At 43.1% G+C, this 18,730-nt stretch overlaps 1 protein-coding gene across 1 annotated transcript in view; it reads right to left on the bottom strand.

The window, feature by feature from the left end:
* The window catches only part of MYO15A (myosin XVA), a 137,297-nt gene that overhangs the window by 25,916 nt on the left and 92,651 nt on the right, over positions 1–18,730 (bottom strand). The window contains exons 42-52 of the mRNA XM_061569710.1: positions 17,933–18,065; positions 16,312–16,362; positions 12,521–12,648; positions 12,005–12,064; positions 11,742–11,817; positions 10,788–10,903; positions 9,965–10,083; positions 9,266–9,407; positions 7,932–8,043; positions 1,589–1,746; positions 875–999 (exon numbers count right to left, since the gene is read on the bottom strand). Of these exons, the coding sequence (XP_061425694.1) occupies positions 875–999; positions 1,589–1,746; positions 7,932–8,043; positions 9,266–9,407; positions 9,965–10,083; positions 10,788–10,903; positions 11,742–11,817; positions 12,005–12,064; positions 12,521–12,648; positions 16,312–16,362; positions 17,933–18,065 (1,220 nt within the window). The remainder of the gene's footprint in view (positions 1–874; positions 1,000–1,588; positions 1,747–7,931; positions 8,044–9,265; positions 9,408–9,964; positions 10,084–10,787; positions 10,904–11,741; positions 11,818–12,004; positions 12,065–12,520; positions 12,649–16,311; positions 16,363–17,932; positions 18,066–18,730) is intronic.

Raw genomic sequence — 18,730 nt, 5'->3', positions numbered from 1 at the left:
CCTCCGAAACGTCGTGATTTTTTGTTTTATTTTATTTTATTTTCATTAATTTTGATGTTTTTACCTACGTGACTTTACCGAAAAAACCTAAGAATATGGGTCCTAGTTTAATGAAAATTATATAATTCATAACACAATATAATCATAACCAAAAAAATGAATGGCTATGTTGTCCAAGGAAGATGTTAAGTCTAAACCAGATGACACAGACAATGTTGTTGTGTTTGAGAATATGATTAAATTACTTTTTGTTCATCTGCAAATGTCAAGTAATGCAGTAAAAAAACACACGAAAAGATAATTCAGTACTTTCTTACAAATCAAATTCGCAACGTTAATGACTGTACTCTCTTGGTTTTATTTAGCACAGTTGCTAATCACAGGCCCCAAATATCCAAAACGCAGGTGTCCAATAAAATACAGGACTAATGAAGAAGGAATAGATAAGCGTTAATATGTTTGTTGAACAAAGCACGGTTGCGAAAAAAAAACTTGGAAAAAAGTTTAGAAGAACTTGATCTGCTAAAACAGTGTGGATGAGACAAAAGAGTCTGTCTGGTAGACCAGGTCCTCAACATGGATGGAGGAATCAACGAATGACATTCACAGGAACAGTGACCATGGTAGTAGTGGTCTCAACTCAAAGGTCCATTGTTGCAGGAACTGCACTTACTTCTGCTCATGCACGTGTGCATAAAATTGCAAATGCAGTGAATGCAATGTGAAAATGTGGTTTGGCACTAGCTGCGCCTTGTGTGCACATGCAGCCACGGTGCCATGAGACTGTGTTTTGGAGGTGGGATTAACCCACACCCACGGAAGCCAATCCAGCCCTACAAGGCTAGTGGTCATCGAGACTGGGCGACGCACTTACTGGTTTGCCTGTGCCTCTCGGAAGAACTTCTTGGCGAAATCGAGCATCGTGTAGCCTCCGTCTTCCGAGGCAATGCTCATGCAGTCATCCAGGCTGTCCGTGTACTCGCTGGCCACTGACGATGTCTGTGCACATAAAAAAAAATACCATTTGTTTATCAATTCATTCTCTGAGCGTTAAGTATTTGCCGGCATCAGTTAGTCGAACAGAGAACTCTCCGTGCTCGTCACGTCAATTTGTCCCACCCAACAAATATATAGTGGCATGATAAAACTCGGATAACCCAAAACACATCTGAGAGCCACACAGTTCCACTGTGAAAATATACGCAGTATTCATTAATACCGATCACTAATTAGTGCGCAGAATTTAGGCGCACGCCAGTAATCCAGAAACGTGCAGATGGGTTAGTGGACCATGCAGAGATGGAGCCGTTTTATAATTAACACACCCACCTGCATGACAATATGATGGGGCCTAGGTGGGGATAAAGTGTGGGTACTGCTACCACTTCCAACACGTCTAGGCAGCCTGGAAGAGTAGGCCAACATACCATATAGAGGAGCTCTATAGATATCTATCTAGTGGAAGCCCTTCCACCAACAGTGGCTTGAGCAAATTATTGCAGGGCTGGACCTTTACCTTACCACCCAACTTAGCACCATAGTTCTCTGCCGAGATGGTGTGTGTGTGTGAACTTGTGAGTGTCCAGACCTCAGTTCCACGGTCGAGATCGGCCACGTTGCTCCCGGCAGCACTAAGCGCGCCTGTAGGCCGGTCAGACAGATGCTCGTATTCCGGTGGAGCGGCCGGTGTCACATACTCAGCAGGGAAGAGCCCCGAGCGCCCGTTCCTCATGCCAAAGCGCCAGCCTGGATGCCCCGCCACCGGCGAAACGAACGCACACGCAGCGTCAGCAGGAACCATCCGACCTATGACGAGGCGCTGGCGCTAGCTTGGGCTGCTGTGGGTTTAGCCTCCAACACATTGTGCAGACAAATGAGTCATCACAATCGGGAACGCCACAGCTAATAATGAGAAGGAAAATATCTCCGGTAGTTTTCTTTGCTGTCAAAGCGGTAGCTGGTTTATTTACACGTAGACATGGATTCAGTGGATGGTTGTGTTAATAATGGGAGAGAATGAATGGCTGGTTTGTTAACAATGGCAGGTGGCAACCACTCCAAGGTTTGTCTGATTGGTTTGTAACTGGCCGATTCAAGCACACCCTGGTTAGCTTCTTCGACTTACTGTGACCTTACAGTTTGTTTTCAGGCTACTCATTCTACCTATTCTCTACGAGTTTCCGAAAGAGCCTTTGGAATCACAATAGGGAAGTTGATATCCTGGCAACTGGCAGGCTCTGTCAAAGAGTATAGACATCACGTAACATCTTCTTTTTCCAGATTAACATCGAATAACTAGACCAGCAACACGGGCAGCGAGTCACTGCTTGCATTGCGAGTGGGAGAGTAGGGTGCACGGGGCTTGAAGATTTGGATAGATCTCAAAAGACAACGAAAAAAATAATTCACAATGCCTTCATGAGGGCTGGTGCATACACTCAATAAAACCTTCCATGAGGTAGAGACAAAAGCCTCATGCTCACGGTGCAAGTCAGATGGTGAGGAAGGCCGAGACAAGTGTAATCGGTGACCATAAATCAAATCATTAGTCAATTTGATGTTGGCGCAATTATTATAGCGCAAGGTTACAATGAAGGCGCTGTGTTTCACCGACAATTATAGTCTGCAGTGGATTTACAATAGGTGCAATGTTGCTACGTGGCTTTACCAAATTCATTTAATTTGTGGTTAATTATTTTCAAATTTGGATCAGAACGCAAGCACACATGGCCATTCTTTCGTGAATAACGATGTAAAATCTCTTTAATGTTTACTGTTAAGTGAATCAAGCAACGCGTGTTCTTCTTTCAAACAGCCGCAGTGTTAACTAGGGCGGCCTCTGGGCTCGAACCACGAACCTCTGCAACATGCGACAAATGCGCTGAGGAAGTGCAGTGAAACCTCCCATATTGTGTATCATTGCCTGCTATTCGAACTATTGGAACCTTTTTAATTTTACAATCGTAGACATAAAAAAAATCGATAACCGTGTATGATAAAAAATAAATCCCGAGCTAGAGATGTTAAATTACTGATTCATGTACCCCAGGATGACAAAAAATAAAACCTGGTGAGTGAAACCTATAAGCCCATACATCCTCTTATCTGTGTCAAATTTACGACCACAGTTATTGATATAATTACTGTGGTGTATTTGTACGTGACCAAATCATTCAGAATGTGCGCAATCTTGTCAGATCTTGTAAATTAAGCAGAATGTAGACAGAATAGAGCTCGGATGGGTGGTTGGATGTCAAGCAGGTGACACCATTTCATGATCCTCAAACCCCACCTCAAGATTATAGGATGACTAATGTGTGCCTCCAAAGCTGGTGCAATTATATATATAGTATATAGAGCCCTATTGTCAATTCCTTTGTGGATGAGGCCTCCCCACACTATGTATGTATGTTGAACTTCTTTCATAGCGTACATAGCCAACTGTGCTAATTGGAGGTGCAGGGAAAGGACCACAAACTAAACACAAAAAGCAGTTCGCAGGAAATTAGTTTTCAATCTAGATCTAGATTTTGGTCGTAGGGCTAATTTGGCCATATTTCTCCATGCTGGTCAGTGCAGGTTGTTGAAGGCAGATAACATAGATGTGGGGACATAGCAGTACAGTACAATGAGGTATATTGCTGTATTATCCTCTGATGCGAACCATATAGTAAAATTGTAAAAAAATATATAGTTCCTATGGGACAGCCAACTAAGTTTTCTGTAAAAATACACAAAGGTTCAAAAATATCATTGCATTATGTGAAATGGTCCGTCTACAAACGATGTGAAATTTTCCATAGAACTGCAATTTATGTGGAACCACAGATGCCCACAACATCCTAACTATGCTCCCCTCTTCCCTAAGAAAGATTCCTCTTTTCACCTCATAGGCTCTGGGCAATGTTTGTTGCCACCTATTAAAACCAGAAAGGCTCACGTAACAGCAGTGGAGCAAGTACCACACATGCCCAGCCACATTCGTCTCCCCAGTGGTCAGTGGCCAAAGCCAGGGCCAGGCTCAGAGACCAAGTGCCTCTGTTTTTTTATAATTAGGGCGAGAATTGAACCTGGGTTGCTACTCTGCCACTGTAAATTCCACACCACCACCTCAGACTGGCCCATACACACCTACAAACACAGCCATATGACTGCACATGTGTGTTAGGGTGTGGGTCAGTGAGAGTCTGTGTGGGGAGCAGCATCACAGAGTTTCACAATTGTTCACAAAGACCAACAAAACAAAGATTGCACTTCAAATTCATGCAGAAAATCATGCTCCAGGAATGGCCAGGGAAGAAAAAAACACAAGGACAGCAACAATAATGACAACAGGATGGAAAACTGTAGGAGGGAACGTCATTGGGTGAGGGGGAGGGAAGGGGGAGGGAAGAGGGAGGGATCTTTCGCATCAGCCAAACCCTGCACACAACACCACCAGCACTCCCATGCCCCCCGCCTCCTCCCCGCCTTCTAACCCACCGAAGTCAGGGGCGTTTCGCTTACATCCCTCCAGCAAAACCACCCTTTTCCTGACAAGGCAGCCGTACCAGACGCCTGCAAGGCAAGGCAGCGGCATGGTGGAAGGCTCAGTAGGTGGGGTCAAAGTACGGGGATCAGGAAGGAATGGTAGAGATTGGTGGCCGTGTAGCTCAGTGGTGGAAAATATCTACTCTATGCTCCTGAACCAGATCTCAAAAAATATTTTTTTATTGAACCCCCAGGTTATTCCCTTTCTCCAAAAGGTGACAGGTTAACAAGACAGGCATTGCAGTGGCACCCAGAGGTCGTTGACCAAGGGGCAGACACTATAAGAAATGGCCTTGGAGGTCAAGTGTCTACCTTGCCAGATTTGTAAGATTAAGCAGAACAAAACCACTTGTTTTTCAACATTAAACTGTCCACATGTTTTTGTGAAGCACTTACTTGTTATATGGATAACTTTTAATTGACATTTCTCAAAAGCTATCGCTGCTTACTTTGTTGTCTTGCGGTAGAGAATGGTATAGTTGCATGCCATTGATTAGAAAAAATATTCATCTGTGAGCCACATGGACAGACGTTGCATATGCTATCTGTAGTCTATATATATAGATGTTCCACATTTGTAAAATACCCATCGGGATCTGCATTGATGTAGGAGCCTGTGCTTGCTAACAAGAGCAAAAACGCAATGACCAACTGTTCAATTGCTTGTGCAAGGCAGCTTATAATCGCCTATGTGACGACTGGCACACACACGGTGCCACTCGCCAGAAAAGTGGACGGAGGAAAGGGAGTGGTGGGGATGGGGCTGGGGTATCGAGAGGTGATTGAGGATTAAAAAACATCATTCATCTCCAGTTCCCTTAAGCAGCGTCTCCTCTCACAGGATTCAGCTGAACAGAAGATAAATATTGACACACACACATTAATAAACAGAGAAAACGGACATACGAAGGTCCACAAAACATTTAGAGAGCACCAACTTAACAGTGGTTCTGACGGCTCGTAAGATTTCTTGTAAATGTATGAATACCCGATGTCATACCTCTCCCATTTACTCGGAGTTACGAGTGCTATATCATAGCCTGTGTTGTACTCCAATATATGAGCAGCATGTTAGGAGCCTGTTGTCAGCACGTGACAGACGATCTCTACAATTCCTCCTGTTTAATCGCAGACCTCCATGGATTCGAGAATGGCCATGGAGCAAAATCGTTCTGCAGTATGAGATATCTTCAAGGAATTCATATAGCGCCTTAATTAAGACACTTCACAAAAAAAATCACAATTTTACATATGAATGTAATGGTGGAGATGAGGTGAATGAAATAGATGAGAGGAATAAATGGACAAATTTGCTTTGCGTCAATTCGGTGAAAGCGAAATTGATGATAGTAAACGATGATGAATGGATTGAATGAATGCGGAATGAGTGAAAGCCATATGAGAATATGAGGAGTAAAAAGTAACGGTGGCGGTTATAAGGGGGGGATTAAGGGGTCGTGAGGTGAGCTAGGAAAATAAGTGAGTCTTGAGTGCGGAGCAAAAACTAGTGAACGTAGGTGACTGTTTAATGTGGAGGGGAAGTTTGTTCCAGTTAAGGGGGGCGAGAAGAGAAAAAAGAACAAAAACATGGATTGAACGCAAGGAGAAGGAGGAACAGAGAGAGACGGCAAAGATTGAGAACGAATTGGAAAGGAAGGACGTCTCTGGGCACCTGGCTGAGTCACAATGCGCATCGTTACCCTGTGTGGCTTGCTTGATGCACGTGCACAGATAGATCTGCTGCTGTGCAGCAGTATGTGCATCTTATTCTTGGGTTTTTTCGGTAAAGTCACGTAGGTAAAAAATTTCAACTAAAATTAATAAAAGTTAAATAAAAATCACGACGTTTCGGAGGCAACACAAGCTTCCGTCTTCAGGTGGAACCGTCACAACACGATTGTTGCATCAAGTGAGATAAATTCTGTGATGGTTCCACCTGAAGACGGAAGCTTGTGTTGCCTCCAAAACGTCGTGATTTTTATTTTACTTTTATTAATTTTAGTTGAAATTTTTTACCTACGTGACTTTACTGAAAAAACACAAGAATATTAATCCTTGCAGTCACGAAAGCTTCAAATCTAGAATTATGTGCATCCTGTATTCTGAAGCATACGTGCACTATGTGCAAGGTGGAGTAAGCTCATGCAATCGCAGAGTGACATGCATGGTGCAAGAAGAATAGATATGCACTTGCATATCCGTGCACGAGCACCTCTGTTACTAATATTGGCCATTAAAATCAATCTTAGACATGATCATGCAACTATGTACACACATTCTAGGAGTGTAACACTGAATGGGCATTTACAACAATGCACATATCCGCACACTGGGCTGTCTTCATCCTAAAGGTTATCTTCAAAAAAATCTGCTGACGACCCAAAGGACCGCTTAGTTCCTCTAAACCCCTCCCGTAGCCTCAGAAGTGCCTCCTTATTCCGACTAAAAACTCCATTTCCTAAAACTTTGGTTTAAAAGGACTACCCCGTTGGTGCTTCCTGTTTCTGGAACACCTTTGCCGCTAAGCTACAGCTTGGTTCCCTCCCTTAACTCCACCCCTCTTTACTTCCCCATTAAACCAAAAAACACAGCAGACTTGCAGCTGTACCTAACTTCTTCTTGGCGGCTCTTCCACAAATTTGCATTGTAATTTTTAAATTTGCACGTGTCTACGTCACCATTGCACTAAAATATTGAGTTTATTTGCACTTGTGCCTGATATTTTCTACTGTATTTTACTTGAGTGTGTTTCTTTTACGAACATTAAATATTTCGCTTGTTAGCTGCGCAACACTCCTTAAGGAGACTGTAATTGTCCTCTGCAATAATGATGGGTTTTTTTTCTTTGTTGTTGCCGTCCTCACGCACCACGGATCTCCCTTGTAAAATCGCCGTGCAATTGGCTAAACGGGATCATTCGTTTTTTTTTTACAACATTTATTTAACAAATAAAATTAAATGCGCACGTGATGTGACTTAAATGTAACCTGCAAACTGCTATATGTCCATGAAGATTAACACACACATCATCTCTCACAAGAACAGCTATACTGAATATGCATAGCACGTGAAGACGAGCCCACGCATGAATACAAACACAATGTGAGTGGTCTGACACTGAAAAATAAGTAGACTTGTCAGCAAAAAAAGGCAGACAACCCAGCAGAAAATCACAAGAGTTACAGAATAATAACTGAGGCAAATCAAAACTATGAACATTTCGAACACAATACTGCAGACACAAGACAAACAGATTTTGCAATTCGTCAGCAACACAAGCAAACAAAAAAACAGAGAGACGACACAAAAAAACATTGTGCTGACAAGCAAGCTGAGCATGCTGGACTACAAGAGGGCCAGACGTAGACCCAGACAGACCGACAGAACGCGCCGACCCTCACCAGGCTCCAGCCCGTCCAGGGGCAGCAGCTTGATGAGGTCTCCCTTGTGGAAACTGAGGAGGCTCCGGTCCTCCGTGGAGTAGCTCCTCACCGCGACCACGTAGTTCGAGTCCTGTGCAGTACAGCGACATCGGTTTTCGCAGTTGTGCTTTACGGCTCTTGTGATTTCTGATTGTGTTTTCGGGTTTTATTGCATTTCTGAGGATTTGCTCCTGGGAGCTTCTCAGTGTTTGCAGAAGCTTCCCTGCACGCTGGACATGGTGCTGAACAACACATTTAAGGGTTCTGCAGTCCAACTGGTATTTATAAAGCATCCTCGATACACCGAATCTCAAGGCACCATACAATCGGGCCACTCCAACAGCAAAAATCAGAATCAACACTGAAGCATGTCTGAATGTACCCGAAACTGAATGAACATGCATTCCTAGCAATGCCAGGCTGATATTAAGATTGACACGATCATTGTGAACCAGACAATTTGTGATCATCATTGTGTTTGTAAATGGACAGCGCTTTTGTGAATTCACTGCTGGATGAGGGTTTCCCCACGCCGTGCATGACGTGGGGGTTATTCCGATTAGACTTCAACACACTGGTTAGTACATATTAGTGAAGGTGGGGAGCACAAGTAGAGTACAACAATGGATTTTTTTATACACTGCCCTCTGCTGCATACCACGTAACCCTGCATATCTATGATAACCTATTTTGTACAAAGTGGTTACCCTTCCAAACACTATCCAGACACAAATCCTGCTAAGCTTCTGAGATCCGTATGTATGTTGAACTTCTTTCGTACCATACGTAGCCAAACGTGTAAATCGGAGGTGCAATTATTGTGCAAGTGTAATGGGCTGATCTCATTACACTTCCACAATAATTGCATATTCCGGGTAATTTGATCACGTGTAAGACTTTTTTGATAAACCATTTCGGGTCTAAATTGATTGTGTTCACGCTTACGGTGACTTTCAGACCGCATTCCTTTTTCTTCTCCCCCCTCCTCTTTTCCCGAACATAGATGGACTCGTCCATCTGGCCAACTGCCAAATCGCTTTCCGTGGTGCTGACGTTAGGAAAAACCGCCACCTTTTTTCAAATTTTCTTGCTGTGGATTTCACACCTGATGATGATTGCTTGTGTTACAGTCGAAACATCGTGAGAATTTTTATAGTTTAATATTTTGTTATTTTATTATTTCCCTTCTACGTGGCTTTACCGAAAGAACCAAGAATAAGAACACGTGTAAGACGTTTGTTAAAATGCTGGTACATGGTAGCAGGTGGTGCCCAACTTTCTATCAGCCACTCGGGGAGTGAGGAGTGCTGCACCTTCTTGAGCTCGGTGATGAAGTGGTCGACCATGGCCTTGACGTGGGCCGCCTTGGGAGAGAAGAGAAGCAGCTTGTCGCGGGACAGCATGAACTCCAGCGTCTTTGCGTCCAGCAGCGTCACAAACAGCACGTCCGCATAACTGCACAGGGTACCGGTACTCATTAAAGCTCCACGCACGGCTCTTACAACAGGTGCTCGCTCACTGCTATTGCTGACAATCAAAACAATCACTTCCTTAAATATGATAAAATTAACATTATCACGTTGGATGCTGTTTAACTTGTCAAGGAAAATGTAATGTATGGATATTCTTTTGCACCGTACGTAGCCAACCATGCTAATCAGAGGTGCGGGGGAAGGACGACTAAACACAAAAAGCAGTTCTAAAGAAATGATTTTGCTAAGAGGGGCCAATGCCTGAAATGTCCCCTATCATATATATTTTTAAAAACATAATTTTAAGGCAATGTCATAGCGTTGAGTTTTGTTAGTTTAAGTGGCCATTAGCTCTCTGTGTTTTAAGGTTGTGCCGCTTGTTGTTCTACATCATGTCCGACGTTTCGCCCCATGTGCTTCATCATGCCGAACAGCACACGGCACAACGTGAAAGCACAACGGGAGGGTTGCGCAGCGCAATCGCTCAAGCCTGCGCAGTTGTGAAGTGTTCACTATTCATTGACGCAAATCACTGATCACCTGTAGCTGTGCAGCACACGCAACTGCGGCGGATCGGAGGGTCGCGCTCGGTGCGGCGCCAGCAACTTCACCCCCTTGTGGGAGACGCCCAGCATCTGGACCTCAGTGCCCGCGCTGCCCTGCACCGCAACACGTACAGACGAAGATTGTCCAGGCTCGCAGTTGAGCCTTAGAGACTGAACTGATGAAGAGGTTTCGATTTAAACTTTTCGTGACTGCAGAGATTCATATTCTTGGTTCTTTCGGTAAAGTCACGTAGAAGGGAAATAATAAAATTAAAAAATATAAACATTATAAAAAGGCGCTCTCCTCCTCCCACCCAGCTTAAAATATGCTGCCAAGCTTAGCAGTGTCCATTACGACGCTATCTTTCTGACAGCTCTGTTTCTTCACCTTAGGACGGCTGCTTGCGTTGTGGCCGAAACGTCGTGATAATTATATTTTATTATGTTTAATTTTTATTATTTTATTATTTCCCTTCTACGTGACTTTACCGAAAGAACCAAGAATATGATAAAGAGGTGTTCGCGTGCGCCTATCAAGGTTGGCACCACAAGCGGGTGAGCAAAGTGGCCAGCATCACACATATCTGTATGTCTGTGTGTCCCCACCCTGGTGCTGCTGTTTACTCACTACACCAGGTACTCATTTAAGGCCGAGTCAATATAGATGACCAGAGCTCGTTCAGATATTCATCACTGATGTTGGACGTAATTGGGCATCAAAATGGGAACACTGGGGTTCATAGTACAATGTGCTAACCACTACACTACCACTCCCTACAGTGGCACACACAGTAGCAAAGAAAGTGTCACACGCGCACCGTCGCAGGGAAGAGACGAGCGAAGTACGTGGCCCAATTGTCCCTCGCAGCCATGATGACCCTCTTCTTCAGCAGCTCATCAGCGGAACTGGCATCCGGACCCACACGGCAGTCCGCTACCAAACGGACACATTCCCAATCAGCAAACTGCGTCACTCAACAAACTCTGGAGGGCAATGGTGTGTATGGCCTCAGATTAATGGGATTTAAATGGCAAGGTGATGTAACTGGGAGCGTGCTCACTGCAATAGGCAATGCTCACACTGAGTCATGCATATGAGGCAAGGTAACACAGCAGCCCATGGCAAAGGATGTGGACTCCTCTTGTAACCCGGTAATTTGAGTACACACAACACACAGATTGACGCTGCTGTACGCAAACTGAATAGGCCCGAATCACGTGGGTTTTTGCCTCATCCATTACTTATTTGGAACAAAAAACATCCCCATTCCACATTACAGATTTCAAAGGACCCACTGCTCCACCCACAATTACACAATTGTCCGAGGTGACCAGGGTTATGGTGGAGACCATCATGGGGAAAAGTTATGCAATCACATGTATATTGATCGAATAATCACTATTTTTTATTATAAATAAAAGTAAATACACCAGCTATGCACAGGACAAATGTGCAACAAGGCAAAGATCAAAATAGTCATAAACATTGACAATGTTAATCATTACAATAAAAATACTAGTCTAATACAAACCAGAAGCAAATTCTCCTGACATCTGCAAATTCAGACCGCTGTGTTAGCACTGCCAGAAATTTGAAGCCATGTAATATTTCTGTTAATAAATTTAAAACATACACCACGATTAGTGACCCATTATTGCTGTAAGAATGCCCTACACCAAAACACGCCACACAATGTATTTACCCCTAGCCGATTCCGTGCACCACACAATCCTAACTCTCCAATTTACCGACGAATGTGTGGGAGACTTACCCAACATGCTCTTCATCTTCTCGCGCTCGCCCGGAGTGATGCGCAAGCACGTCGCGGAGAACGTGTCGTGGACAACCTGGCCACGTACACAACACGATTCACTATAGGCTCAGCTTTTGTAATTTTGTATGAGCATCAACTTCACAAACCTCACAGGGGCATTCAGAGGGGCTTCCTATTACTTAAATAAAAATTAAAGCATCTCTGAATTATCTTTGAAAGAGAACCGTTGTGGTGGTGGTGGTGGGGGGTGGTGTCCACACCTGTTTGAAGAGGAGATTCACCACCATGGGGTTGTTGAGGCTCTCCTTGGGGTAGAACACCTGTGGAACCACAGTGGAGGTGACATTCATTAAAGTGTCGAAAGGGGTAATGCAAAGCCATTACCTACAGCGTAGAGAATAATAAATAAATACAAATCACGAACATATTGGGATATAATTATTGCGGCCAAAAGAAAAAAACTGTAGTCATTAATCGTTGCATTATTACGTGCTTAATGAGCACGCACATGGAAAACGCCTTTTAAAAACCCGCAAATGTATAGACCTTTAATTACGGTGGTGAACTTTGATTTTTGTTATTTCTAAAATATTTTGTCAAGATCAATGACAAACACAATATGACGACATCATGCCACACTACTGCATGGTAACATGCCTGGGAGAAAGAGAGACCCCTGAGCACAAACGGCAACAACAACAACAACAAAAATCAACAAATGTGTCAACAACACTGCCTTAAAAGGACAAATATAGAGCAGATGGTGGGACACATGCCTCCTTGCGAAGGAGGATTTTCCAGGGCACTTTGCTGTAGATGTACGTGTGGTCGGTGGGCAGCTGGTGCAGCTGAGTCTCCACTCGCTCCTCCTCAGGCTCAATGGGACACAATCCTGAATCTTCTTCTAGCACAGGTAGAGATGCAATCCACATTCAAGGCATTAATGACTTCATCACGTAGGTGTCCACGGTTGTGCTGTACAGCTCTCTGGTTTGTTTCATGGTTGTACTACGTGTTGCTCGTGTTGTTGTTCCTGAAGGAGCTTCCACACAAGTGGAGTGAAACGTCGGACATAATGCCAAACACCACACGATACGAACCGAAAACAAATCATATGAGTTTTGCTGTTTTGGTGCGGTAAACTCGGCGCATGAAAAACTATTCACCCAAAAAGTTAATAAAAAACTGCCATGACTTATTTACCATGATAAACTTTCAGAAATAACGTGAAAGGACTATTACAATTAACTTGAGATCACATACTGTAGCACAGTTTTACCAGGTAGGGATGGGATCTAAACCATTTGAATAGTAAAATTATTGCACCTGAATATCAAAGCAAAATAGGCACAAAAACGTTGCGTAATTAAACAAATGTAAATAATCATTTAGATCCCTTTATCAATCTACTGCTGGACGAAGGCCTCCCAATGCTGCCATGTTTTGACCACGCTATTCAGTTTGGGTTTGTGAAATGGGAGGGTGCCCAGGACTGGTTCAATTACACTGGTCAAAAAAAAAAATCTTTTTTTTCTGGCCTGGACTTTGCAGCTGTTTTAGACTAATTTTAGGGTGCTGATTCCAAATCTGATCTCAGATTTGCTCTATCACATATATTTTACCCGAAATCAACTCTGTCACTTATGATTGCAAGTTGTTGCGAGTCAGTGACTGTTTTAGTGTTAAAATATGGTGCTGTATTTTTAGGATAGTGTGTTTATAATATCATTTTATGTAGATATCCACATTTATTTAATATTTTTCTTCTGCAATTGTTATTGAAAATGCAATATTTGATATCTCAAAAACCTGATACCAGATTTGGAATCAGCACCCCAAAATTACCTTAAAACCGTTGGAATACCTTATGCCAGAAAAAGCGTGTTGACCAGTGTTATCAATAGCCACTGATGTTGGCCTTGTGCTGGAAATAAAACTCTTGTCGCCAAATTCAAAGAGCTCTGAACTACTGACTGTGCCACCACTGCACCCAAACAATTAATAGTTAAAGGAATAAGAAACCCCGATAGAGCAAGGTTTTACATATGGTAACCATTTTCCGGCAATATTTTCAGAGGTAGATTCATGAACCTGTTATGAACTGTACAATATGTTCAACAGCCGCTATCTTTGCATACCTGTAAAACCCTTATCAGTGCCTAACTCATTACAGATCAATTCAGACCTTATTGGTCACCCCTGTGCCCTTATAAATCTCAACGTTCACCCTACAAAGTCCCATCAAAGGGAGAAACACAAACAAATAGACACATTTTTGTTGTCCGTATTGGAACGGCCTTATGGGCCGGAAAACTCAATTTCCCTACACAAGAATACGGGGTAAACCGTATGGGTTGACAGGTATGTCTTTGGTTTAGAGTCACCAAAAGAGGTGGGCAATGCTGATGCTTGTTAACGCAAGGGGATATTTTAATCCACTCCCTCCCCGTGCCAAGATAAAAAATATTATGACGATGGTCCCTTTGTTCTCTACTTTCTGGATTGATATCCCACGTGCTGAGCTGGCATAATTCTGTAAAATAATCATTGACATGCAGATAATGACAACATATCAACATGTCAAGGGTAAGTAAACACCATGGAACATCACTGTGTTCGTTACATCCATAATGAAGCACTACACTAATCCACTATTGGCTTCAAAGCAGATTTTTTTTTTAAGGCCAAGCACATAACTGCAGCGATGAGAAAGTTTTCAAACTCTAAGCAAACATGTACTCATGATCTACAGATGGAAAATGACAAGTAGCTGACAGAGTAGACATGTTGTACGTAGCAGTTGTAAAATTGTGAAGCTGACGAGGTTGTACCCAGTGACTATTAGCACCCCCATCTCCTTTACCTTCCCCCAGCCAATGCTATGGCTTGTGGATCCAGAACTTCTTGGGTTTGGGGGCATGTTTTAGATGTGTTTAGGCATGCGGGTTGTTTGAGCCAACGTGACCACTCTGGTCATTGTTGTTGAAGGGAACTGAATTTTGGCTGTCCTCTTAGTGAGCATCTCACTGGTATGGGTTCCCCATTCCCGTATAGCTACTCAGGTATTAAAGGTGTTCAAGCTTCTTTACCACACCATGGTAAAGAAGGCTGCTCACGTTAATAACAATGCCAACACCGAGTATTGTGTCGTTTTGTGATGGTAATGAAATTAGGTGAGGAATTGTGATTCTGAGGCAAAACTAAACATATATAATTAGTATGTATTTTATGGCATTATTGTTACTGCTCTTTAAATAAAATGCTAACACTTCCCATTATCAAAATTGGGAAAAAGTTGGTCTCGGCAATAATTGGTATTGAGTGGCTGAGGGAAAAGGAAGTTACTAATTTGCGAGGCCGCTCGTATAACCACACATCTGCACAATCACAGATGCCGTTAAGTTTGACCCAGTCTCAATTTTAGCAACACTAGGGGAGAGCACATAAGCCTCTACACACATCAAGAACCCTCCACCAGAAAGTGCAACCAATGAACAATGAAAATTTTGATGTAAAGCTTTCGTGACTGCAGGGATTCATATTCTTGGTTCTTTCGGTAAAGTCACGTAAAAGGGAAACAATAAAATAATACACCTGATGATGATTGCTTGTGTTGCAGTCAAAACGTCGTGAGAATTTTATTGTTATATATTTGTATTATTTTATTGTTTCCCTTCTACGTGACTTTACCGAAAAAACCAAGAATATAAAAATGAACGATGAGTTTAACACGTAGGCATTCGCGACCAATATCATCCATAATAGAGGTATTTTTGGGTTAGATCGCGTAAATATATAATTGTGTCGTTAAAACCCGTCACCACCCGACACAGCCAACTAGTAAGGGTTGTCACGTAAACAGAACATGGCCAATTCGTCACTAGTACAGCACACCGATGTGTTGGTGAGCCAAGCCACAACATTTACAATTTGAGTACGACGTTTCGCCAGTAATAAAATCAAAGGGCACGCATAATGCACATGCATAATGTACGCTGCCTCAGTAATCCCCCCCACATTGTGCAAGAGCGCAGAAGCGTGGTCAACACATCTACGCCTCTATATTAGGAACGAAACAGGTGGACTTCTCCACAATTCTGGCTGTCGCCTGATGAAGCTAGTTGTAATTACTGCCGAAACGTCGTACTCAGATTGTAAATGTTGTGGCTTGGCTCTCCAACACACCGGTGTGCTGTACTCGTGACGAATTGGCATGTTTTGTTTACGTGACAACCCTTACTAGTTGGCTGTGTCGGGTGGTGGCGGGTTTAACGACACATTTATATATTTACGCGATCTAACCCAAAAACCTCTATTACGAATGAACGATGAATGGGCCAGATTGAGAGTTCAGCTTTGGAAGACACAGTCATCTACAAAGGACAATGGTGAGTGCTTAGCACATGCCCTCCCAGGATGGTGCACTCCATTCCAAATCCAAAGTGCATCATCTCATTAATTAGCACTCATGTCTGCATCATGTTGTGATGAGTTTAAAAGGACTGGAAGAGGCAGCATTGATTCCTTTCCAAAGCTGGAGTCTGGGTGCCATCTGATAGCAGGTTACCTCCGTTGATAATGGTCTCAGTTCCAAACCTCACAGAGACCCCGCGCTTTGCTGAGCATGCAAAGGCAATGGAGCGAAAGACCGTGAAGTTATCGAAAACATATTATCAGATAAATTCACGAAAGTTAAAAAGCAACCCGTAAAAGAAACCCGTAACTTTAAACACTTTTTTTCAAAATTAACCAATGTTGCGCTTTTCATGTTACATGTATTTATACAAACAAGAAATATTAACAAGGTTTTATTTTTCAAGTTTAAAAGTAAAATGACATACACAGTAATATTAATATTGTTGATAATACTTCTGTATTGCTATAATAACTACAGAGGCACAATGACTATTCAATTTCGAGTATCTCATCTGCTAGCGATGGTTTCAGGTTTTATAATGGCTCAAAGTAAGGGCCACTGAATGAGGATTTCAGCAATTAACCACATCTCAGGACTTGATAAGGTTTTAAAGAGTCACTCACTTATTGATTGTTATAATTCATCTCATTATGCTTGTTTACCCAGGAAAGCCTGATTGAGTCTTATGACTCTTATTCAGGAGGGTATAGAGAGTCTGTGTTTTTAATCAAACAAACAATACATGGCCCATGCGAATCAGTATCGCCGAATGAGAACTTCAACTTAATCATGGTTATCACAAGAAAGATAATTCAGGATTAGGATGATGTTCTCAGTAGGCGATACTGATTCGCACGGACCTTGCTTTTTGTTTAAAGCAACAGACTCTGTGTTTCATGGGACCTTTATTTACGAGTATCAATGTATGAAAAATAAGAAAAGGTGTTATCTTTTCTTCCAATAAAACAGCTGTTAAGATGTTCAAACCTCAAATAGAAACCTTTTGCAAGATAAGCCACCCCAAGATATAAATGTTCTGATAGTGCCTTATCTTTGTACTTTTTGCCTGTTGGCATTCTCTAGTCTGACACTGGTGAGACTAGGCCATAAAAAAGGCTGTCTCTAGTGTCGATCAATCAGTTTCAAAGACAATGCATATATTATTCGAACATGTTTGTTTGTATGTTCACCACAAGTACTTGTGGTTAATGCAGACTTGATTCCTCGAAAAAGGTTTCTATTAGGTGTTTGAACATCTTAAAACCTGTTTTATTGCCTTAAAGGGTCAAACCTATTCTTATTTTTCATACAGACTCTGTGTACTTTGGGGGATGCAGTTACAAGCCTTCTGAAAAAAAACGTTCTCCAATGCATCATATTGCCATTGCAGATAGTTCTCGGCAGAACTTAAATTAGTGCACAGGAATTCACGGCCATGCGTGTAGGCGAATAGTGCAGAAAAGCACATGCATCAATGCTCAATAGGGCATGCTGGGTTGTACGTCACACATATCGTGTGCAGGACCTGGGGCTTCTTACACCATCGTATCCCAATATCGCCAGCCACAAGTAATTTATGTCCTCTGACTACAAATTTTTGCATCTTTGAAAAACAGCGGATAACAAAAATGTAATTCCCCAACAATGATTGTAGATATGAGTGTGTGTTTACAAATTGATGGAAGTAAAAAATTAATAAGCTGGGTGTGCATAATAATAATAATAGAAACAAAAACCAAGACACACGGAGAATTCAGAGGGCCTGCCTCACTTTTCATGGAGCGTCGAGAGTCGCTGAAGGGCGGGGGAGGAGGCTTAAAGGCCGGGGGGTCGTCTCGTGAGCTCAAGGCCGCTCTCGCTTCTGCGATCTGTGACCTCTTCCGCTGCAGAGCATGACCACATCCCTACAAAAACAAAGATCCCCCGTATAGCCTTAACAGACTGTAGGGGCAAGTGCTGTTAGCGAGCACCTATGAAGGCCGGAACGGTACACGAACGAGGGTGTGGGTGGCCAGCACCACGCCCGACCGCCTTTGTCTCCCCAGTGGCGATGTTTACACACCGCACCAGGTACTCATTTAAGGCTGAGTCGACCTAGGGGAGGCCCAGGACCGGTTCAGATAATCGGCACTGGTCTTAGCCGTGAGCGGGAATCGAATCCGGGTCGCCAGGTTCATAGCGCAGCGCGCTAACCGCTACACTACCGATCCCTACATACACACAACCACACACGACCACACACGGCCACTCAACTACACACAACCACAAAACACACCCAACCACACGCAACCACTCAACCACACAATCACAAACCACAAAATCACACACAACCATGAACACAAACACGCACAACAACAGCCATGCACTACTAAGTGGCAGTTAATGCCTCCATAGTGCTTGTGTCAGGCTGGATGCACAGGTGTGATGGCTTAACTGACTGAGATGACTGGGCAATGCACCACCTGTGTTCCGCACTATGCCAACTTGCTGTACTCTACTCGTTGTTAAGAGCATTGCCCCTCCACCCTCCTCTGTTGCTGGAGGGCGGCTGCCTCCAACTGCCCAGTAG

Source organism: Lethenteron reissneri, chromosome 44, assembly GCF_015708825.2.
Source record: "Lethenteron reissneri isolate LAM-NWPU_2019-01 chromosome 44, ASM1570882v1, whole genome shotgun sequence".
NCBI lineage: Eukaryota > Metazoa > Chordata > Hyperoartia > Petromyzontiformes > Petromyzontidae > Lethenteron > Lethenteron reissneri.
This window is presented reverse-complemented; position numbering and strand designations above follow the sequence as displayed.